Source organism: Macaca mulatta, chromosome 12 (genome assembly GCF_049350105.2).
Source record: "Macaca mulatta isolate MMU2019108-1 chromosome 12, T2T-MMU8v2.0, whole genome shotgun sequence".
Lineage (NCBI taxonomy): Eukaryota > Metazoa > Chordata > Mammalia > Primates > Cercopithecidae > Macaca > Macaca mulatta.
In genome coordinates, this window is record NC_133417.1 from 78,628,753 (window position 1) to 78,654,201 (window position 25,449).

A 25,449-nucleotide genomic window follows, 5' to 3' on the forward strand; every position below is an offset into this window, starting at 1 on the left:
TAATGTTTAATAGGGTGACATTGACTATTTTGTACATTTTCTTTTCCCAATGAGTTTCAGAATGAACTTGACATATTTGTCAAGAAAATTTCATTAGGATTTGTTTAGGTTTTCTTTTCTGACACTGTTGGACTTCTAAGTTTTATGTTTGTTTTGTTTTTATTTTTGTTTTGGGATGAGCACATATTCAAGTCACAGCTGATGTGACTTCACTGCATTGTCAGTTAACTACTACCTTTAACCACAGGACAAAGAAAATCATCATTTTTGCTAGATATTATCCAAAATTCACTCAATTATCAAATTATCATAGGCCATCTTGTTCAGCTTCCTGGATCTACATTCTGCAGTTAACTTGCTCTGTAAACAGATAACGAAATAGTTCATGAGAACACTATTTGGGTTTCTTCACTGTAGTGGGAGACTGGTAGACATGCTTCAAGAAATTTCCAGTCCCAAACCATTTCTGTAACGGGCTCTTTATCTTGTTTCAACCAAAGTAGCTATGTTTTGGGCTATTTCATGCACAAGGGTTCTATATACAATTTTATTTGAAAGCAAACCCTCCTGATGAAAAAAAATGTTTTGAAAATCACTGCGTTGTAGCATGAAACTCTGAAAACAACAGTCCATTTGTTTAAGGCTGGAACAAATTCAAGGCTGCTCACTATTAATTTGAAAACAAACAAACAAACTGCTGGCTGGGCCTGAAGAAACCCCTGGGATTCACTTCCTTGTAGAGGTGTGTGGCCTGAAACCTACCATGTCTCCTCAGCCAACTAAACTAAGCTTCACCCACAGCACCTGTCCTCTTAGTTGCCAAAGTCTAAAAATACCCCTTAGTCAGCAATATAGAGCTTCTGCATTATAAGTCTTTATCAGAGTGCGGCTTCCTATCCAGAGCCTGTCAAAAGTTTGGCTGCAACTGACATTTACAGAAGATTGTCTTAAGGACTGTATAATCTACACACTCATCAAGGGCTCTCAAGATCTATCCTTGGATGGAATTGGACAGCCAAAATGATAAATATTTTGACCTGGTAAATTCTGCTCTAAGAGAAATCACCTTCACCGAACTAAATAATATGCTCTGATTTTGATTTAAGGTCATTCAAAAAACGGGTTGAGAATGAATAAATCACTGAATAAACGAAAGAACAATCAAATTTAAAGAGAATCTACTTGGCAACAGGAAATGATAGGTTTTATTACTATAGGTAGCTTTATTAAATTCTATTAGAGGCCAGGCGCGGTGGCTTACGCCTATAATCCCAGCACTTTGGGAGGCCGAGACGGGCGGATCATGACGTCAGGAGATCGAGACCATCCTGGCTAACACGGTGAAACCCCATCTCCACTAAAAATATAAAAACTTAGCAGGGCCTGGTGGCGGGCACCTGTAGTCCCAGCTACTTGGGAGGCTGAGGCAGGAGAATGGCGTGAACCCGGGAGGCGGAGCTTGCAGTGAGCTGAGATGGTGCCATTGCACTCCAGCCTGGGCGACAAGGTGAGACTCCATCTCAAAAACAAAAACAAAAACAAAAAACGAAACAAACAAACAAAAATAAAGTCTATTAGAAAAAGAACTAATAATCCTAGCTTTTTCTCAATTCTAATATATAATGCACAGGCAAAATAAAGTACAATTAGAAGACATACCTCCGCATTGGTCGGAAAGTTTAAGTACTGCAAAATATGCATCCAATGTAGAACTATTCTTAAATTAAGCATTATTTCTATCCCTAATAGTGCAAGATGCTAAAACTTCAAAACAAATGTTCACTACAAAGGGCTTGCTTTGTGCCCAAAAAAGTGATTTAGTCACTTTTACAGATTATTTAAAATTATGGATTTTGTAATAGTAGATGTAATGAAAATGTCAGGCTAGATTGTCTTTACAGCTTCACATTGAACAATTGCATTTTTTTTAACTAAGTCATATAAAATGACAGGTATGTAATATGACGGCTCCAGGATCTGTCCAATTCTCTCACCAGAACTGAGGAGTTTACTAACCACTTACTATATGTTTTAAAAGGTACTTTATGGTACTCCTTACACAGCTTCAATTGAAAAAAGTGATTTCCCTAAATACGATGGAAGGAAGGAAGGAGAGAGAAAAAAAAGAAGAGAAGGAAGGAAAGGAAGGAGACAGCAAATAAAGAAGAAAAAAGAAAGGAAGGAAGAAAGGATGGAAGAAAGGAAGGAAAGAAAGAAAGAAGGAAGGAAAACAAGGAAAGAAAGAAGGAAGGTAGGAAAGAAAAAAGGAAGGAAGGAAATAAAGAAAGAAGGAAGGAAGGAAATAAGGAAAGAAGGAAGGAAGGAAATAAGAAAGGAAGGAAGGAAATAAGGAAGGAAGGAAACAAAGAAGGAAGGAAACAAGGAAGGAAGGAAAGAAGGAAGGAAGGAAAGAAGGAAGGAAGGAAAGAAGGAAGGAAGTGGGGGAAGGAAGAGGGAAAAGATTGAAAAGGAAAGAAGTTAAAAAGAGGCAGAGAGAAAGGAAAAAAAGACAGTCTCTTTGACATTATAAAACATTATCTTCAGGGATACTCTATATACCATATGTTCAAATGGGATTTCTATTAAAGTATTATAATATTCTAAAAATGATAGAATCATTGGCTGGAAGGCTTATTTCCTAGAACTTTCTGTGGGTGAGAGAGGAGGCTCCACTCTCCATGCCACTCCCAGTAAGTGGGACCAGTAAACAGCTGAGTGTTTCTACAGTTTCCTACAACAGTTCTGTTTTAGCTAACTTAGGGGAAGTGGCAGGAGGCAGGGGCAAGTATTACTGTGTTTGTGCACCTCTCTGGGCACTAGTCCAAGACTGGTTGAATTTTGGGGTTTGTTATTATGCATAGTCCTCTAGATTTTTAAAGGAGGATTTTTTTAATATTGCATTATTTTAGCATTAAATTTTACCAGACTACGAAAAAGGAATTTCTCTGTAGAGCAATGCAAATGTTTTATAAGAGCCATTTTGTGCTTTCATTCAGTTTAAAAAGCTAATATCTAACCATTTCTGATATATACTGGGCCCGGACATCATTAGGTGTTCACAGAACCCATCAGAGGAGTTCCAAAGTTCTTGGTCTCTGGTCTCTCTCCAGCCCCAGAAATGGACACGAGTAAACCACCTGCTCATGGTTGGATGCAAGCACTGACAGGGGAACACATAAATCTAGAGGCTCGGGGGTTTAAGACATTTGGCATGGAAAATATATTAGTGACTCTCTTTTATCATAATGTTTGTGTCAATATCTGCCAGGAGATTTCGGAAACATCCTAAAACCAAAACTATTCCTAGCACGTGGCTGAGGAAATGGACATTCAACCAATCCTGGCTCTGAAGGGTGACAGAAACACACCAACACATTCAATTCATTGTCCTGCCTGCTTTCCGAACATTTTTAGATTCATGAAAGATGGCTGCAAAGTTTCCAGGAGAAGAAACTGCAGATATTAAAGGCCCCGTGGGAAGCCTCCCGCCAGTCTCTTTACTGTCAAAAATCTCTGAGCAAGACCTAGCAGGTGGATGAGGGATTCTGCAAGACAAGTTTATCCACGTGTGGCAGAAGATATTTCATTAGCAAAGTTTATTGAAACTGGAAATTAGCTCGAAATTAGCTCAGTATGAGATATTGAGGAAGTGAAATCAACCATAGCTGAATTTTTTTCAAGGAATAATGATAAATCTGTAACAAAGTCAGAATCTTGACTTATGTCATGGAAAGCACCTGAGCCCACTTCGGTTCCACCTCAAGAGTTCAGCAAATCTTTGAGCTGCTTTAGTCTGCCCCCTCATTCTGTAAATCAGAGAAATGAGACTCAGAGCAGCCAAATGATTTGCCCAAACTTTCCCAGCTAATTAGGGATTGCACGAAACAAGAATGGGGGTTTTCTCTGACATCCATGAACCCCTCTTTACATCCAAGGCAGAGTTCAACACTGCCTCTTTATGTGGTCCCCACTCTACACAAATGCCAGCTATAGTTCCTAGAGAGCTGAATTTGCCATTGTTTCTCCATGTCTCCAGGCCACAAGCCTGTAAAAGATAGGGACATATTTTTCCACCTTTTGATTCCAGCACCTAGCATAACACCTAACATATACTACCATTATCAAGTAGTACAACTACTTCCTGCAGCTAACTTTAATGAGCCCTCACTTCATACTAGTCCTGTGCTGCCTCCTTAATGCAGTACTCATTTGGTCCCCACAATATCTGGCAGAGCCTGGGCTCTTTTTCAGGTATGTCTGATCACTCAATCAATCTTCATTCAGTGAGTGAATGAATGAATGAGCCTAATGTCAGATACCATGCACTTGTCCCCACTTTAGCTTTTCCATTTCATTAGTGTCTAGGCTGGGAAAATAAAGCCATCGAAGCCTTTCATTTCTATACCATAGAGTGGAAAGTTATGTCTATGCAGAGTATGACTGGGCAGTTTACTGGGGCCTCCCTGCAATCTGCATCTGGAGACTGCTGGATCACCTCCATGTTTTAAGGTGTTCAAGGTATTAAAACACAATACAAGCTGAAGTAAGTTTACAGAAATAACAGGATATTTTAAATGTTCAGTCTTGGCAAGGTAGCCCTGTGACTACACGTAGCCTCATTTCAAAGTAATGTGAACATGTAAATTTCAAGACTCTTCATAAATGTGAGCTCAGGACCAAAAGGTCTTCTGGGCCCACCTTGTGATAAGCCCCCACTAATCATAAATCCGCTCATCCTGATCCATTGGTGTAGTTGTTGTTAAAACTGTTTGCTATTGTTCCAGCAAAGCATTTACTGTACAAATACCTAATAAGCACTAATTATATTAAATGGTTATTTCAGTCACTGTTGGCATTAAGCCAACAAAGGAAAATACCTTTCTATCACGTAAAGTCACCCTCTACCTCACACCCATTTGGCAAAGTAGAGTTACAGGTGGTTGTCTCTGCAGAGGCAACAAAGTAATAATGAATATGCTCAACTTCCTTCTCACCAGTTGCAGAGGATGGTACCAGTGGAATAATGATAAATCTGTAACAAAGTCAGAATCTATGTCACGGAAAGCACCTGAGCCCACTTCAGTTCCACCTCATGGTGAGTTCAGCAAATCTTTGAGCTGCTTTAGTCTGGGATTTTCCCAGCTACTGGGAAAATTGCGATGCCACAGCCATACACAATACGCCATCCTGAGTATTCAGAGACCCATCATTACAGTCAGGGTGTGCAGAAGAGGGTTTAAGTACTTACGACTATATGAGGAAAACTCTTTAAGATGCAATTGCTATATTAACTTCTAATTAATCTGAGGATTATTCGGCAGTGGCAGGACCTTCTTTGCAGGTCAATGAAGAGTGTGTGAATTATCTTCTCACAAATTATTATTTGAAAAAAGTATTTGTTACCCACATTTTCACTTTGGGTCTCAAAAGTTGGTGTCGATCTGAGTATTAGAAATTCTAAGTCTCATCAAAAATGTAACTAAGTTGAATTTGTGTAAGTGTTCTACAATATTTTTCATCTATAATTCTTCAGAAGTATAACAACAATTTTAAAAGTTTGTGATTTTTCAACTTTTGATCCGTGTCTACCAAAGAGCTGAGAGATGCCATTCCAAGTTTGATATTCCCAGTTCTAACCCACTTATTGTAATTAACCTTCACCTGCTAAAGTAGAACAGCTGAACGGTGACCCACATACAGAAGTGCCTTTTCTTATGCGAACTTAAACAGCAGTTGGTGCTTAGCCTACCCTTTTACCAGAAGGAGCTCCCTAGCCTCAAACCATCCATGTATTCATTCAGCAAATATAATGAGCACCTAAAGTGTGCCAGACACATCAAAAAATTGCTAATGGTACTCTGGATTGAAACTGATAATGCACTTTCCCTTGAAAATATTGTCACTGCTATTATCACTCTTACACTCAGGAAAGCAGGGGTCCTGCCCAGAACCCAGGAATCAGGGATTCCCGTGCCTTGGAGTCTCTTCTGGTGCCTGGGACAGGCGAAGGCTGGCAGTGCCAACTGGGAAGTCACCCTGAGCCTGGACTAGGACCTGTGTGAGTCCCCATCCATGTCTCACATTCTGGCAGTTCTCCAAACCTTCACTGCTTCCCCACACTGTGCAGTCAACCAAGTGCCCTAGGGAGCTCCAGCACTCAAGCCTATGGGGCCACCCAGGGTGCAATGGCTAAGCCCTGGTTCTGAGAGGGCAGCCTGGCCAATGCGCTGTCTCTGCTGGCCAATGTGGCATCTATTTCATGTGATCAGAAGAGACTAGGCATCAGAACGATGCTCATACACTGATTTTGAGTGACTCAAATTGCTTATATAAGCAGATGTCCTATGAGGAAAAAAAAAAATGACCAGGGACTCCCTCATACCCTAGGGGCAGCTCTGGTGATGAAATCAATTCGATGTTATAAAAGCAGGTTAGGTGCCCTTAAAATTTTAGCATAAGGAAATGTTTTCTGATTTTCAAACAACTAATTTTCAAATGAATTTCTAGAACCCAATCCATCCTAAACTGGAGACAGTCTATATTGCTATACACCATAAAACTCACTTATAATGACAGCCATTGTTCCATGACATTATCCCCCTAAAGCCTCTTGGAAACAATGCAAAGGAAGCACCAAGTGCATGCTTCTCTGTCTTCTTTGTGCTTTTCATCCTTATGCCTCACAATACCTAACCTAATATATTGCCCATAGTAGACACTCAACAAGTATTTGCGGATCATCATTTGGAAGTCGAAAGTCGTCATTAGATATTTCCTTCAAATACCAAATATTTATAAGGCGCTTCATAACTGAGTTGAGACTTTTTACTAAGAAAACAAAACAAGAACACTTACATAACAGATGAGGATATTTTTTTCAGGACATTCTTCTGGCTTAACAGTCTGTCGTAACTGCCAGTGTTTTTCTTATAGCTCAACAGTAAGAAAAATGACACGGCCATCCATAGCACCAGAGAAGATTTTTAAAAATAAAAACAAACAATGGAAAAATAACACACAAATCTCCCAAAAATGATTCAAAATCTCTCTCACTCAGAGGAATAGTCTTTCCATCCCTGTCTCACTCTTCTCCCAGTCTCTCTCTGACACACACACACGCACACACATGCCCACATGCACACCACTTCCATTTGACTGGAAACAAGAAGACAGTGTCAGGGTCTGGTTTAGGTCAGTGGGAGCCCAGTGAAAACAGTCAGCTACTTCCAAAACAGGCAAGGTAACGTGAAAGGTAGGAGCCACTTCCCAAGCCAAACAGAAGCTGAATTACTGGCTCAGTTAACTGAATATTTCAGTCATAAACTTAACCAGTGAAAAATTCTCATACTCAATATAAAAACCAATATTTAAAGAATGTTGTATGCACATATTTGCCATCTATGCATGTATCTATGAAGATTGTCTAGCAAATTTGCTGTTTCTCCTTGTGTCAATTTGATATCTTCAGTCTGCATTCATATAGAAATATGTATTAAGCAAGCTTTGAGTGTTCCAGCAGGGGGTATGTTTAAATACAGTATCCAGTTCTCTTGGTGTATTTGAATATGATTTATTCGACAAAGGTTAAGTTCGCATCAATGATGGTAAAACATCATTTGTCAATAACATTCCGCAGTCTCCACGAAGTAAATGAACTCTACTCTTCTTGACAGCTCCATGGCATCACTTAAAGAGACTCTTCCCAAACTGAATGTTTACGACCTATTTTTTGAAATATGCTACACATGGGTTTAACAAAGCAAAAACCCCAGAAACAATGGAAACACACCTGGCTGAAGAATCAATACCCCTCCTTTGGGGCTTCTGCAGGTCAGTGTTCTCACAGTTCAACTGAAAAGATGAAAACACCGACTAGCTCTTTTCCTTGCCAGAAAATGAACAGTTGCTATTGTCTGGTGTCCACACAAAGAAAGTCCACCTTGCTGTTCATAGAGATGAGACGGAAAGGCTGTGTGCAAACTTAACCTTTGTTGAATAAATCATACTTAAATACACCAAAAGAACTGGATACTGTATTTAAACATACCCCCTGCTGGAACACTCAAAGCTTGCTTAATACATATTTCTATATGAATGTAGACTGAAGATATCAAATTATCCTCAGGCAAAAAAAAAAAAAAAAAACTAATTTGAATCCTAAACCGTATATCTGAGAACATGCTCCCTGTAAATCCTGGCTCTGTCTAATTTGCTTATGAAAGGGTAAGCAGTGGGTCAAATGTCTAAGTTCGGTAACTTTCATAATCACCAACACTGGGCTCATGTTGCCTCTATCGTTGTCATTCCCAGTATTCAATAATTTGAGTATCCTTCTAATGAAGAGACAGAAGCCACTGAGGAGTCACTCTAGGTTACAGGCAATTTCCAAATGGCAGTCAGGAGGCTGGCCCGTTGGCTGGGGATACCACACTGAGCAGCACCGCTGTTCGCCTGAAGTGGAAAGAAAACCACGCGAGAGTGAGCCAGGAGGCTCGCACCCAGGTGTTCGCCCTGCAAGATGGGACTTCTGAGGATGGTTGTATTCTTGGGCAATTCCACTGACAGCGCCTCCTCTTCAGCCACCCTCAGGTTACTTCCACCTGACATCTGCCTCCGTTCTTCTACTCACTGCCTCAGGAAGGTAGTGCCCCCTTTGGAGCGCCATCTCCTCCCTTCTCTCTACAACATAGCTATAAGAGCCCTTCATCCTCACCTCCAAGATTTTCACTGCATCCTCATTTTCTGCCTCGATTTTGGCTTAATTTCCAAGAATCTTCTATCAAATTCCAGCAGTTCCAACTCACAATAAGGCTTCAAAGCAAGGAACAAAAGTATGGCATATTTTTGATATTCTGTCAGATCTATAACCAGCTCCAGAAATGTAATGGAATTCTCTAAAATAGATACATTTATTTCATGTTAACATAAAGAAAGTCTTCATGAGTGGTACTGTAGGCTGAACTGCATCCCCCCTAAAATGCGTATGTGGAAGCCCTCGCCGCCCTCCTTGTGGTGGTTTGGGAGACGGGGCCTTCGAGAGATAATTAGGTTTAGATGAAGATATGAGGGTGAGGCTTTCATGATGGGACTAGTGCCTTTATAAAAAGAGACACCAGAGTTCTCTCTCTCTCTCTCTCTCTCTCTCTCTAACATGTGGAGACACAACAACAAAAATGACACAGCCATTCATAGCACTAAAAAAGATTTTAAAAAATAAAAACAAGCAATGGGAAAACAATGTACAAATCTTCTCAAAATAAAAATCTCTCACTCAGAGATTCTTTGCATCTGTCTCTCTCTCTCACACATACTCGCAATGCATGCGTGTGCACACACAGGAACACCACTTCCGTCTGACAGGAAACAAGAAGACAGTGCAGAGGGTATGGTTTGGTCAGTGGGAACCCTGTGAATATAGTCACTTCCAAAACAGGCAAGAAGGCCACCATCCACAAGCCAGAGAGAGGGCCCTCACCAGAACCCAACCGTGTTGGCATCCTGATCTGACTTTCAGCCTCTACACTGCGTTCTGCTGCGTAAGTCACCAGGTCCCTGATTTTTTTTTTTTTTTTTTTTTCTGGCAGCCTGAGCTGACTAATACAAGTGGCTTTGATGGAATTATCCCTAAAATCCTTTCCAGCTCCAAATTCTTTGAACCTATGTGTAATTCATAAACGTCTTCTTGTGTTGGTGTGGGCAGTAGATGGGTAGGGGTGAGTGAAATTGTTAGGGTTAGATAATAAAAAAAAAAATGAAATGATAAACTATCAAAATTCTCAAAGGTGGCAAAGCCCTGTTCTGAGACTTATCAGATGCAAATTCTATCTTGACCCCTCCAAATGTGAGTTCTCACTATTAGAATTTTCTGATTGTCTGGCCAACCTTTCGATGCTTTGGTTCTGAAATGTAAGTGGCCCCTTACCTAAATGCACACCATTGATAAACAGAACAAACAAACAAACAAAAAATCCTGCTTCTTGGTGTGGTATAAAATACAAATGTAACTTTTCTCAAATCTGTGTAAGTTACAGTTTCAATTAGGTAAGCTATTAAAATTTTCAAGGTTAGTGATGGGCCACTAGGGTCCTGTGTTCACTTGGATGATAAAACTGGAGTGGGCCAGGCGTGGTGGCTCACACCTGTAATCCCAGCACTTTGGGAAACCAAGGTGGACAGATCACTGGAGGCCAGGAGTTTGAGACCAACCCAGCCAACATGGTGAAACCCTGTCTCTACAAAAAAAAAATGCAACAATTAGCTAGGCGTGGTGACACACGACTGCAATCCCAGCTACTTGGGAGGCTAAGGAAGGAGAATCGCTTGAACCCGGGAGGTGGAGGCTGCAGTAAGCCCAGATGGCGCCACTGCACTTCAGTCTGGGCAACAGAGAAAGTGACTCTGTATCAGGGAAAAAAAAAAAAAAAAAAATCTAAAAAAGATACCTAGAAGTGGATCACTTTCACTTCAAGAGATGGTGACTGAGCTCGATGCGTCTCCATGCTAGGGCTGCTTTCTCATCTGTTCTGGAAGTTTTCCCTGTCCTCTCCTCTTGACCCCATGCTATCTGCAGACCCACACTCATACACCCTCCAGCACACCCTCGAACTACTCACACACAAAAGTGTCTGCAATCTCTAGAGACAAAAAGCAGATTGTGATTACTTGGGGTTGAGGGAAGGGGGCAGGGAATTTGGAATGATAGCTTAAGGGTAAAGAATTAGCTGAAGAAACCATAGGGTGTCTTTTTGACGTGTGTGATAAAAATGTTCTAAAATTGACTATGGTGATAATTGCACCTATCTGTGAAATCTGTGAATACACTAAAAACCATTGAATTGTAGGCTTTAAATGAGTGAACTGTGTAATATGTGAATTATATCTTAATAAAACTGAGTGAAGCCTGAATGTCCACGTTTGAGGACAGTGGATGAAACACAGGGGAGGGTATGACAGGAGTAACCGAGCTAAAGCCCTGCCTCATGGAATACACTTGACAGGAAAGAAATGAAGCTCCATAGCCGGGGTTCCTGTGTTAGTTTCCTATAAGCCGCCCTTTTTGGAGGGTCAAGTCACAGCATACGGGATCAGGAAAGGTTCTTTCACTTTACGCACAGTCAAACCCTCCCCCAGACAATGGAGTGCTGTATCAAAGCCGTGCTCAGAATGGATTTGAGTAGCATAAAGGATCCGTATAGGTGAAAGTGGAAGAGGGAATCAAGTCTTAGAATCCCGGTAGCATGAAGCAGGCTCCAGGGCCCTGGGCTTGCCTCTCCCATCAGGAATATATTAACATGCAGATCTGGCAGAACGGTTTCCCCTAGTCCTTGCAACACACCTCCTGCCTGATTCCTATCCAAAATTCTAATTAATAGGAATCCATATTTTCACACAGCTCTGGCAGTTTAAATATGCAAGTGCCTATTCAATGCTCCAAAGACCCCAAGCACCCTTTCAGAGCACATGGCTCTATACAAGGGCTCCCGTGTCTGAAATGCAGACGGCGCCTTGCTGTCACCATCCTAACAGTGTGGCAGCTGCGCTCCCCAAAGCCAGCAAAGTGGGTCCTGTGTGTGCACGGAAGGCATGCCTCAGCCACCATCCACCATCTGCCTGGCTGGTGGGTGCACAGCCTCAGCACAGAGAGACAGCTGCCCCTGACAATGGGGAAAACAGCAGCACTTCCTCAGCTCCTTTAGCAACAAGAAAAAAAAATGTCTGCAGGAAGAATATGTAAAATTACTGCAAATTTCAGATGCAACTGCTATTATGCCTCCTCACAGCTAAATGATCACACGCAGTAGGATGAGGTCTGTTTAGCAACTGTAACAATTAGGCACATTTGTATAGAATAAGGCACTAACAAGGCTAAAAGACTATTGTCCTGGACAAAGGGTTCCTCTCATAAGCTCTGCCATCATAAATGATACCTTTAAAAAAGCCTCTTCCTAAAGCCTTCTTTTAAGTAAAATGACGATCACTAATTACTTTGTTGTGAGCACAAACAAGAATTACTTTCTTCAAAAATTCTAACTAAATAAATTACTCCAGTCAAAAAGATGTATTCAATTAATTCTTTATTAAGGGCGTTGTAAAATCTAAGTGATTGTTCCAGAGAAGTTAGGCAGTGCCAGGAAAATACTTATCACTTTAGATTAGTAATTATTTACTTAGAAAAAGTTTTAAAAAGGCTGGGCACGGTGGCTCACGCCTATAATCCCAACACTTTGGGAGGCCAATGTGGGTGGATCACGAGGTCAGGAGTTCGAGACCAGCCTGGCCAACATAGTGAAACCCCACCTCTCCTAAAAATACAAAAATGTAGCAAAAATTTAGCCGGACATGGTGATGGGTGCCTGTAATCCCAGCTACTCAATAGGCTGAGGCAGGAGAATTGCTTGAACCCGGGAGGTGGAGGTTGCAGTGATCCTAGATCGCGCCATTGCACTTCAGCCCAGGCGACAGTGGGAGACTCCGTCTCAAAAAAAAAGAAAAGAAAAAGTTCTAAAAGTTAAAAAAGAAAGAAAAACTCAAGGCTGGGTCAAGCTGGGAGCCTCTGCCAAGGCAGGCATTCATCTTTTGCCTGCTGGGTTAGGGGCTGCCTGGAGGGTCTCAGGGAGTGGCCTGAGGAGGCCACACAGGGGCCTTGGGGGAAGGACTTACTTCTGACAGGTGAGCAAATATTTCAGTATTGTAACTAGTATAGCTATGCCAGTGTATATGTCAGATGAACGAGGGGTCTAATTAGATAGGTCACATTTGGCTGTTTCATTAAAGATCCCCTAATGTCCTCCACATTCTTATGCATGAGATCATGGGTTCCCTGGAACACAGACTACTGGGGGCTTTGCTCACTGGAGAGATTACTGAAGAAACTAAATGCATACATAAGCCACAGAACCTTCCTTAGATGTGTTATCTGAGCAAACACAAAACGATCTTAAAAATCATAATATACTCTACCGATTCTTGACTCTCCAGCTAGCACTGAATAAATGTTCATTTTTTCAACCTAATTGTTTTCAGACCACTGACTAGAATTACAGCATGAAAAGGCCGCTGTCATGTTCAGTATACATTTTTAATAGACATCTTTAAACATTTAGACAAAATATTATTTTTAAATGGCAATTCTTTAACTGGTAAATGTAATTATCTAACTTTATAAAGAAAAAAAAAAACCTGACAATCAAAATATTCTGTCACTGCTTTACCGAAACACCTAAAATATCTTTTCAGCAAATGAAATGATTCTTTATTTTATGCTTTTAAAAATGCATTAGGGTAATTGCTCTGCAACAAATCACCTTCTCTTCTCTGAGCTTGGCTGCCACATTCCTCTCTTGTCCATCAATTGTGCACATTGTCATGATACCCAGATGATCACCAGGGGTGAGTCTCCCTAACAGCATGTTTATAAAAGTATTCAGTTGAGCAATCTGCAAAATAATTGTATTTCAATGGAGATATTATACTGTGAAAAAAATCTATTACATGTCAAGTGCCAAGTGAAGCAGTTATAGAACCAAGACACATTTATTGGTGCTTTTAATCAACGCAAATAACTTTGCAAGCTGATCATTCCATTGTTTTCTTGTGATTTTAATTTGCTTCTTTAATAACAGAAATATACTTTTCAACTAACAGTCATCACTTGACTTGTGAATGAACAAAACACTAGATTTTTTTTTAACATTCTGGCTCATAGCTCTATATGATTGGACTCTGTTTTCCCAAAGTCCTAGGGCAAAAACCAAAAAAAAGTACAGAAGCTAGTGTCCTTACAAAGGTTGTCCTGAAGTCTACATTTTCCTTAAGTCCACAGAGAGACTAAGGGACCCTTAACCCCATCTGCTGGTGGCAGAAGAGTTGAGGAATTTTTGCTCCAGTGCATTTTATGTGTTTCTCTGTAAAGTTTAACGTTCAAGCAGGTTCTTTGCAGGCTTTGTATTAAATACAACGTGCTTTCTTTCAGCATGAGGGTCATCACTACCACAATGGATGGTACTGTAAACTACCTTTCGGGACTAAATTTCAAAACGTACATTTGTATTTCCAGAAAATGTTGAGTATGTAAAGCAATCACTCTTTTAAACCTGAACATGTAATAGAAAGCCACAGACTTTCACCGTGACTTGCAATGACCTTGGTTAACCTATGAGCCCTTTGAACCTACAGTATTGACGAATTCCTCAGGAAAACAATAGCTCACATTTCCTGAAGGCTGAGTGTGTGCCGGCTTCTGCTTTAAGTGCTCTGTAAGCATTCACTCTCATCACACAACAATCCTTTGAGATAAGTCCTATGATTACCCCAGTTTCCTGATGAGGAGACTAAGACGACAGAGATTACACGACTTGCCCAGTCACCTAACCAATTTCCTGAGGTGTCCTCGCTAGATGCTCAACAGTTGTTTGCTGACAGCAACAAACCTGCTTAAGAGAATCTTCTACAAAAAACAACAACAACAACAAACAAACAAACAAACAAAAAACCATTTTAAGGTCTTGTTCATGCCTCCACTGCCCACCCAATCTGAATGATGGTCAAAGTCACTTGCTTGGGAAAGTCCAGCATAACATGAAGTTATAGGGAGCTGGGGCTCCCAGGGTCTCTGGGCATCCTTTGCTCTATAGCTCAACAAGCCGTAGCCCTCGGGAAAGTTTTGAATAGCATCCCTTCCTCTTTCTGCCTTTAATCTTATTTGCAGAAAAAATCCATTTGAAATCCCATCCAAACCTCACAGTAGGATTTCCCTTTTAAATATCTGCCTGCCTGTTTTCCAAGCAGGAAGTGTGGCTAATCACAACATTGTGATTGGAAGAGCCCATAGAGGGCTCTCAGCGCCTGTGCTTAGCTCTGGTTACATTCTGCGTTCCTTGAGGCTCGAGCAAGTGAGGCCTGCCACCAGGAGGGTGCTTCATCTCCACTGTGCCCCCAAACCTGGCCGCGCAGGGCATGGAAAGAGAGGTGTCCTGGCTGTGGCCACCCCAGGTTACGGCCTCGGACTCTGCCGTTAGCCATACCCTCTCCACCTCCTGCTCCCAGCCTGCAGCCACGCAGCTCTGCCCACTCATTATCATTAAGCCTGTGCCATCTGAAAGGGACTAATTATCACAGCCCCAGCCCACAGCGCAGTGCAGATCTTGGAAAGGACAGTGCTGACAAGAAGCCTTTCCAGAACAAAGAAAGTCACACAGATGCTAGACCCTGAGGGACAGCCATCGTATGAGTGGTAGACGGTGTGTGTGTGTGTACATGTGTGAGAGTGTGTATGTGAGAGAAAGAACAGGTGTGAGTGTGTCTGTGAAAGAACATGTGTGAGAGTGTGTGTGCATGAGTGTGAATAGTGTGAGAGAACATGTGTGAGGGGGGTGTGTGTGTGAGACAGAACTTGTGTGAATGTGTGTGTGAGAGTGTGTGTGTGTGTGTGAGAAGACGTGTGAGAGTATGTGTGAGTGCGAGAAAGCATGTGTGCATGTGTAAGACAGGCAGTGGGTATGAGTGTGTATGTACACACACTGTGCACAGTATGTGAGCCTGTGGGATGCATTAAGTCTGGAGAGGAGGAAGTTTTTTGCTGGAGAAATCATTAAAGTTTAAATCAAGAAGTGTCTTGGATCTCAAGAACTGTCTCAAGATCACAAGAGTTGTGTCTCTTTATAACCATAATATTGAGCACTGATTATATGCCAGATTGTAGAAAGTATTTCCCATGAATCCCAGCGTACACCCTATGAACTATGATTACTATTATCTCTACTTTACAGGAAACAGAGACTCAGAGAAGTTAGGTCATTTCCTCAGTGTCACACAGCTAATAAATGATAGAGCTAAGAGTCGAATCGAGCAGTCTGACGACAGAGTAGTGCTCTAAACTCAACGTTAATACTTCATCTTATTCCTAATATTAAAGATGCTGTGTGCACTAATTACCACCATTTCACCCCTGGATCCAAATATTCATACCCATTTTCCCAACAGCACAGGTTCTGGGCCAGAGTTTCTCAGATGTTGGTGAACAAAAAACCACTTGGGGAGCTTGTTGGAACACAGAGTCTCGGTTACATCTCAGTGATTCTGATTTCTTTTGTCTGAGGACCTAGGAATGTGCATCTTCGACAAGCGTTCCAGCCTGCAGTGAATTGCAGTGCTGAGATCACAGTGGTGTCTCTGTCCTTGTTGAACACAGCCTCGCCCCGCCTCACCATTTCCAGCACGCTCAAGCTAGGGTCAGTGATGTGAAAGCACAAGATCAAAGCGGAAAGGTTGTTTTTTCCTCCAAGAAATTAGTTTTTACAATCCTAAAATTGAGGGAAAAAATTATCTATTTCATAGACTCCCCAAATATACCAAAAATAAAAGGCAAGCCAATTTATTTCAAGAGACTTTAAGTTCTGTGAGAGCAGGCATGGTGCCTGGCACTTACTAGACATGCAATTAAATACGTGTGACATATTTGGAAATGCTATGATATGTGTGTAGTATTTGGAGATCCTATGAATGAACAAAACCAATCTACTCAGAATTTTTGGCATTTCTACTGACAAAGAAATTTGAAATCTTTAAAGCAGAGTTTCTCAATCATACTATTGATATTTTGGGCCTGATCATTCTTCATCGTGAGGATCTTCTGTGCATCGCAGGATGTTGAGCAGCATCCCTGGCCTCTACCCACTAGGTGCCAGTAGCAATCCCTCCCTGCCCAAAGTCGAGACAACCTAAAGTACCTCCAGGAGTTGCCACATTTCACTGGGTGGCAAAATCACCCCTGGCTGAGAACCACCCTTGTAAATAAAGCAAAAGTATTGAATATTTAATTTAGTTTCAAAAATTTCTGATTCCTTTCAGATCATTATGTCCACTAACTAACATTCTAGCCTTCCCCCAAGTAAGTATTTTTTTAATGGTCATAGAATTTCAGAAAACTTTGCATCTCTTTCAGGAAACTTTTCTGACATGCTTTTGAAAAGAGATTAAAAGGGATAAAAATGTCAAATTTCAGAATGCCAGGAATAGAATACATATCGTAAGAGTTTTTAGAGGGAAAAAAATACGGTATATATAAAACAAAAGAAGTCAAAATAATACATGACTTCTTCTAGATGCTAGACAAATATTTTCAAAATTCTGAGGTAAAGTTATTTTCCACCTAGAATTGTATACTCAGTCCAGTATTCAATCAAATATGAGATCTGAATTATTTTATACTTGGCCATGCAAATAATCAAAAAATTTACTTCTGGCCAGGCACAGTCGCTCACGCCTGTAATCCCAGCTCTTTGGGAGGTTAAGGCAGGTGGATCACGAGGTTGAAATCAACCTGGCCAATATGGTGAGACCTCGTCTCTACTAAAAATACAAAAATTAGCTGGGTGTGGTGGCAGGCGCCTGTAGTCCCAGCTACTCGGAAGGCTGAGGCAGAAGAATCACTTGAACCAGAGAGGTGGAGGTTGCAGTGAGCCAAAATCAAGCCACTGCCCTCCACCCTGGGTGACAGAGTGAGACTCCATCTAAAAAACAAAAACAAAAACAGTTTACTTCCATATGCGCTTCCTTACAAAGCTCCTGAAAGATAACCTTCAACAAATGCAGAGATTCAACAACAACAGCTCCAGGGAAGAGGATATCTGACATGGACAGAGGATGTAGATGTTCCCCACACCCAAAAAGCAACCCTGTCCAAATCTGAGAGAGGGTGAGGCCCCCATGACAGGAGTCTGTGGGAGGAAAAATAGAAATGATCAAGTGTTTGCAACTGGACAAATCATTGATAGACATTGATTGACAGATTTGTTAGTAAATTTGGAGAAATGGTAATGATATGCACTTAGAACTGAGCAAGTGAGAAAAGGGCAACTATTTACTTCAGTAATAATTGAGGAAAATAATTCAGAAATACTTCAGAAATAATTGAGGAAAATGATTATGTTACACCTTTTGATTGGGCAGTGAACAAGATTTGCGTAGTCATAGCAATACAAACTCTGACTTTTCTTTTTTTGAGACAGTCTCACTCCGTCACCCAGGCAAGAGTGCAGCAGCGCAATCTGAGCTCACTGCAACATCAACCTCCCAGGTTCAAGGGATGCTCATGCCTCAGCCTCCCAAATAGCTGGGACTATAGGCACCCACCACCACTCACGGCTAATTTTTGTGTTTTTTGTAGAGACAGGGTTTCGCTGTGTTGGCCAGGCTGGTCTCAAACTCCTGGCCTCAAGTGATCCACCACCTTGGCCCCCCAGAGTGCTGGAATTACATGTGTGAGCAACACTATTAATTGAATTAAAATCATGATTAAGTATATACTATGGCTTGAATGCATCCATTCCAAATTCATGTTGAAACTTATCCCCACTGTGGTGTTATGAAGAGGTGAGGCCTTTTGAGAAGTGATTAAGTTATGAGGTCCTTGTGAATGGACTAGTGCCTTATAAAAGGGCTGGGGGGAACTAGCTTAGGCTCTTTTCTGCTCTTTCTCTCTTCCACCGTGTGAAGACACCTAGACAGAGTCCTCTGTGAGGAACAGCCACTAAACCTGCTGGCACCTTGATCTTGAACTTCCCAGCCTCCAGAAATGTGAGAAATAAATTTCTATTGTTTATGAATTACCCTGTCTCAGGTACTTTGTTCTAGTAGACCAACTAAGACAAAACATCGAAAGAATGTGGGAAAGAGAAGAGGGAGGAGGGTAAGAGAGCTAAATTGTTACCTAAGACACAAAAAGTTCATAGAGAAGGACTAAAACGTGAAGTCTCAGTGTGTGCATATTATTTGGAAACAGTATGTGCGGGTCAATGCCATAAGAAAGGATTAAGAGAGTTGAAAGTGGTTGCCTCTGCAGAAATGGGGGGAGAAGAGTGAAGGACCGCTGCTGTTTGTTAGAAGCTTTTTCCTCCTTGATTGTTTAACTGTGTGCACGTGTTACCTTCATAAAAGCAAGGGCTGTCTTAGAGATCTAGTAACTGAACTACTGTATAGACATGACTCTGGCACCTGGAGCACAGTGAGTGCACTGACACTGGTAGCTGCGAGGACTATGATTACGGATGTCCCAGTGGCTCTTGCCATGTGTCTGCTCCTGCCAGCCAGTGAATGGCTCCCTCTCTCCTGCTCCCTCTGTCCATGCAGAATCAAGTGTTCATATTAGGAACAACATCGGTGCATTGTTTGTGGGGCTTTCTCTCCATTTTCACTTCCATCACCTACTGGCCTTCTTGCTGACATTTGCTTCGGGGCTTTCCTGCCCCTCTGCGTGGAACACCCGCCAGCCTGATGTTGCCTCCCAGACATGCTCATCTCTTCCTTCTTCAGCCCCTCTTGGCATCTTCTCCTAGCAGAGGCCTTCCCTTGCCATCCCATCTAAAAATAGCAACTTCAACCTCTACTCTCTCCCCTCGCCCTACTTTATTTCATTTCTAGCACTTATTACTGCCTGAAATATCTGTTTACCTGCCAACTCCCTCTCTCTCGATTGATTATAAACTCCAAGAGGCAAGGACTTTGACTTTGCCGATATATTCCCAGCACTAGAACTATGCCAGGCACACAGTAAGAATTAAATAGCTATTTGTTAAGTGGATGATTGACTGAATAGGTAGAAGGATGGATGAATGAATAAATGAATCATTTAATACCCTCATGCTATGAATTGGGTCTCAGCCTAGAGCTTGTGCAGTTCTTGGGTTAAGTAATTTTCAGGTGCCCCCTGATTATTTCCAGAGACTGTTTCCTCTATCCCTATATCTACCGCACCTATCAAAGCCTGTCCTTCTCCCCTCTTTCCCTCTACCTCCCCATATTTCTTCTAACTGCAGGTATCCATGTCTCTCAAGTAGCTGGGACTTGTGCATATGCCACTGTGCCCAGCTTGCAAAGCACATTCTAGAATCTGTGTGCCATTCACCCTCTCATTCTCAACTTGCTATATCTAGCTTCAGCTAAGTAAAGGCTTGTGAATGTTGTGGGGATGGTGTTCTAACTATGCTTTCTTAGAGTCTGTGTTCATCTACCTGGCATCCATTAACTACAGGGCCAAACTAAGCCAAGGTTGCTTCCACCTCCCTTGTGATCCAGAGCCCACACTCTGAACCACTTCCTTATCTAACTCACACGCCACCCAATACTCCCCCTGCCCTAAATCAGCCAGGGCCAGGCACTAGACAACTGGAGACTACTCCCATAACCCAGAGCCCACTGATGCTATTCAAACTAGATAGTCCTCAGCTGTTTCCCCTGCCCTGCCTTGCCTTTCCCATGGAAATTCCATTAAGGGTCTGGCCTAGTTCTTCCCCTTACATCGGTTCTGTCTCCTAACCAAACCTTGGTGCTGCCCTAGGTGGCCCTGTGTGGCATGGCATGCCCCTTCCTCTCGGGGAATGTAAGTAGTACCAGTCTTCTTTCAATGGCATTGGCCTCTCTGTTGTCACTCAGTCACCTCCATAAGTTAAAACCCTGCAGGTACAAATGAGACACAATGGCGCAATTTCCTGGGGCGTTTCTCTCTGTCAAGTGCACCTGCATTCTTTATTACATCTCACCAGCAGCTGTTCTTGTCTCATGCTCTTAGAAGCCTGATGCCCAAGGCTTAAAAGCTATCTCAGGCCAGATGCGGTGGCTCACGTATGGAATCCCAGCACTTTGGGAGGCTGAGACAGGCAGGTCACCTGAGGTCAGGAGTTCTGCCTGTCTATTCACCGCTGCAAACATAGTGCACTTGGGCTCAGGAGCTCCACACTGTAGCGCGCTATGTTTGCACCGGTGAGTAGATACCACGCTCCCATCTGGGCAACATAGTGAGACTCATGGCTTTAAAAAAGGTTTTAAACAGACTTTGTGCCATCTATTAATTTCTGTCAGCACCAAAAATAACCTTGAAAAACATTCACTGGCATTAACAAGTACAAATATTTTATAATTCATATCTTTAAAATTTCTTTAACAAAAGCAAATGTACTATAAAACTCATAAGATTCAAAAACTATACTATAGACTGCAGGGAAGTGTAAAAAATCTAAAGTAAGATGCTCTTTAGAAATTGATGGAATTCAGGCCAGATACAGTGGCTCATGCCTATAATCCCAACTGCTCAGGAGGCCGAGGTGGGAGGATTTCTTGAGACCAGGTGTTTCAGGTTGGCCCGGGCAACATAATGAGACCCCATCTCTAAAAAAAGTAATTTTTTAAGAAATTGGAGGAATTTTATTTCACAAAGAGCATTAAAAACATCCCTTTTAAAATCTGAATAAATAATTGTATCAAATTAGTAACAATTAACGATCCCAAATCATAAATAGGCAATTAGGCCCTGCTCTAATTAACATGGGTCATATCAATATAGACTGTGAAATACAAAAAAAAAAAAAGCAATAATGAACTTGGTTTTACATACTTTGGTTTAAAAATGAAGGTTACTCTGTCACTCCCTGATGATGTTAAAATATTTTTAGGAAAACAACATCTTTGAGACTGAGTATCTCTGTTCTTGGTGGTCTCAGCAATGCTCAGAGACGTCCACTGAGTCTCATTACTATCCCAATGTTACTTCCCATTTGTGAAAACTGATGCCCAATAAACCAACAGGCATTTATTGGGCTGCACTGGGGTCATCTTGAAGGTTATTCATCTTTTGGCCCCTTGGACTTTAGGAAACACAATGGAGCTCTAAGATGATACGATCTGGATGAAGAACAGGTATGAAATGATGAAAGAAAAATTAAGATCTTAGCTGGGTTTAAGTAACTTATCTAGGGATCAGGTGGGCTGCAATCCTAGGACAGAGTTTCACAGGAAATGAGTCTCAGGCCAGGACCCAGTGACTGGACAGGTCTTAGGGAATGGGTGACTGAGTCTGTCATTTTCCCAGGAGGGAAAAAGGATGCTTGAAAGGGAGAGGGACGGGCATGAGCTGGTGGCCTGGGTGGGAGAGGCCAGAACACACTGGGTCAGATGAGGCCTTTGGCTTGTTATGATAGGTAATAGGGAGTTCTAGAGGGATCTGGGTGGAGGAATGGCCTAAAAAAGCAGCATTTGACCCAGACTGCTGTGAGGTCTGTGTCATTTACAGAGAAGGCTCTTAGAAGAGTCCAGGCATAAGACTAGAGGCCACAGGGAAAAGGACAACCCATGGACACGTTTTAAAGAACAGCTCAATATTCTAAGTGACGAGATTGGGGGTTGGGGCAGGGCGTGTGTACCAGATAGTGGTTAACACCATGGGTCATGGGTTCTGGGAGACCTAAGAATCCCTGCCCCACCACTTACAACTGAGTGACCTTAGGCACACTGATTCATTCTTTCACCTGAGAACTGGAACAACGGGCACCTGCCTCATGGGGTGGGAGGTTGGGGGAGGGTGGCGGTTGTGAGGGCTAAAAGAGGGACCTGTGTTAGCAGAGGGTCTGATGCATAGTAAGAAACCAATAAGTGGATAATAATATCTTTGATTATTTAAAATTTAAAAATTAGTATTGAGTCGGTGCCGCATCCTCAGCCCGCCGCCATGGCCGCCTACAAGCTGGTGCTGATCCGGCACGGCGAGAGCGCATGGAACCTGGAGAACCGCTTCAGCGGCTGGTACGACGCCGACCTGAGCCCAGCGGGCCACGAGGAGGCGAAGCGCGGCGGGCAGGCGCTGCGAGATGCTGGCTATGAGTTTGACATCTGCTTCACCTCAGTACAGAAGAGAGCGATCCGGACCCTCTGGACAGTGCTAGATGCCATTGATCAGATGTGGCTGCCAGTGGTGAGGACTTGGCGCCTCAATGAGCGGCACTATGGGGGTCTAACCGGTCTCAATAAAGCAGAAACTGCTGCAAAGCATGGTGAGGCCCAGGTGAAGATCTGGAGGCGCTCCTATGACGTCCCACCACCTCCGATGGAGCCCGACCACCCTTTCTACAGCAACATCAGTAAGGATCGCAGGTATGCAGACCTCACAGAAGATCAGCTACCCTCCTGTGAGAGTCTGAAGGACACTATTGCCAGAGCTCTGCCCTTCTGGAATGAAGAAATAGTTCCCCAGATCAAGGAGGGGAAACGTGTACTGATTGCAGCCCATGGCAACAGCCTCCGGGGCATTGTCAAGCATCTGGAGGGTCTCTCTGAAGAGGCTATCATGGAGCTGAACCTGCCGACTGGTATTCCCATTGTCTATGAATTGGACAAGAACTTGAAGCCTATCAAGCCCATGCAGTTCCTGGGGGATGAAGAGACGGTGCGCAAAGCCATGGAAGCTGTGGCCGCCCAGGGCAAGGCCAAGAAGTGAAGGCCAGCGGGGAGGATACTGTCCCCAGGAGCACCCTCCCTGCCCGTCTTGTCCCTCTGCCCCTCCCACCTGCACATGTCACACTGACCACATCTGTAGACATCTTGAGTTGTAGCTGCAGATGGGGACTGGTGGCTCCCATTTTCATTTTAGCCATTTTGTCTTCTGCACCCACTCCCTTCGTACAATCTAGTCAGAATAGCACTTCTAGAGCACAGGTTCTCAGTCCAAGCTGTGGAAAAGCTCCCCTTATCCAACAGAGTTTAAAGGTAGTAACTTGGGTTTTTGCGAGTTGTTTACTAAGGACTTGTGGGGAGGAATCATGCTAAGCCATGACCAATGAGGAGAAGCAACAGAGCCTCTCTGTCCCCAGGAGCCAGTCCTCTGCTCTTCTGCAGTCAGGCCACTGCCTGGGGGCTCTAGTCATTCCAGTGGAAGATGATGTAACCTGCATGGTGATGTGACAACTGTTTCCTCCCTGACCCTAGAGGACCTGGCTCTAGAAGTTTGGGATCAATCCTGAATTTAGTTATGTGTTACATTTACTTTTATTTAAAAAGTATAGTATATATAAATAATACAAAACAGTAACCCTTCTGGGGTTTCTTGTGGCGGTTGAAATAGTCCCACATGTGGTCATCAGAAAATAAGCCATTCCTCATACCAGTATGGGATCAGTTCCTTGACCTCTGAGGGGCAGGAGTGCTTCCTGCTGTGTGTGTTAGAATCCCTTCCTGCCTTGTTTCATGGCAGTGAAACGCCCCTTGGTCCTGTCCAAGTGTGTCTTTCACTGATTTCCGAATCATGTTCTAGTTGCTTGGCTCTGCCACATGGGTCCAGTATTCACCTGAGCATAACTGTACTAAATCCTTTTTCCAGATCAGTATAATAAAGGAGTGATGTGCAATAAAAAATAAATAAATAAATAAATAAAAATAAATAAAAATAAAAATTAGTATTAAGAGAGAAGATTCACTATAATTTTCACATTTCTGGGTGAGGAGATTGGGGCACGACAGACAGAACGGGGAGAGAAATTCCTTAGTGAGCTGGGCAGTGAGTCCCAACGAACTGAGACCCCAGTCAGGCCCCAGCATTTGCGAAGAGGCTCCTAGGCAATGAAAACACCACAGTTTAGATCTGGGCACAGGAAGAGAGTTCAGAAATGAAAGGTACTCTTTAGGAAATAAAATAATAGGGAAATTGTTCGATTTTACTTCTAACCTGTGTCTTGCAAGACGTTGCTGAAAAGAATTCTATGGAAAGCGTGTTTTGCTCTGTGGATTAAACTTAAAGAGTCCTGTAATTTAAATTAAAAAATAAAAAACAGGAAAGAAACATTTCTGAAACTTGATCATACGGTCCTGAAACTGACCATAGTTAGAATAGATGATTGAATAATTTCTGATTTTTTCTGGAGGTGTTTTTCTGTCTCTGGCCTTCTCTAATAAAAGTTTGCAATAGTCAGTTCTCAATTAGCTTTGTTAATGGAAAGGAGCAGTGACATAGATAAAAACAAACTACAGATAACACAAAAAATGATTTACTGCCACTCAGTTTCCCTCAACCCCCAACCTCTCCCCTTCTCAAATCCCTCCAATCAGCATCTGCAGACCCCCAACGTGTGGTGTCAGAAGGAGACTGTGGGTCACATAGATAATCTACTCAAGGGTAATGGATTTGACTACAATTTAGCATTGATTAATTATAGTGTCCAATTTTAATTCAGTGCTATTCACTAACTAATTAGATAAGGATTTTCTACATTCTATTTTTGCCTCAGAAAATTCTAAGCATAGGTACTTTAAAATTAGCAGTGCTGTTGAAATTTAATAATTATTTATCCCCCACCTGACAATGAACGCTGCTGTATGAGGGTCAGGAGACCTAGCTTCTTCCTAGCCCTACCCATGGCAGGGACACTGTGGCACCAAGTAATCAACTGCACCCCTCTGTGTTGTTTCCTCGCTTATAAAGTGAAGGTTGGGCAACAGGCTGGCTGAGGTTGTTTCCAGGGCTACCATTCCCATCTAGGTCATAGTTATGATGCATATCTTGTTTTTAACATTTGCCCTTAGACTTGTACTCATAAATTTATGGCAGTGGGTGTTAGCCAGGGGCAATTTTGTCCCTAGGGGACATTTGGAAATGTCTGGAGATTTTTTTTGTTGTTTTGACTTGGGGTT

At 42.4% G+C, this 25,449-nt stretch overlaps 1 protein-coding gene across 1 annotated transcript; it reads left to right on the forward strand.

Annotated features, from left to right (window-relative positions):
* Positions 1 to 22,469: 22,469 nt before the first annotated feature.
* LOC696959 (phosphoglycerate mutase 1) lies at positions 22,470 to 24,215 on the forward strand. Its single transcript, XM_001087425.5, has one exon. It carries the CDS (start codon positions 22,499 to 22,501, stop codon positions 23,261 to 23,263), a length of 765 nt encoding a protein of 254 aa, XP_001087425.2. The 5' UTR covers positions 22,470 to 22,498; the 3' UTR covers positions 23,264 to 24,215.
* Positions 24,216 to 25,449: the final 1,234 nt, after the last annotated feature.

Coding starts and splice junctions, on each gene's coding strand:
- LOC696959 (XM_001087425.5), top strand. CDS start 22,499: ATGGCCGCCTACAAGCTGGTGCTGATCCGGCACGGCGAGAGCGCATGG.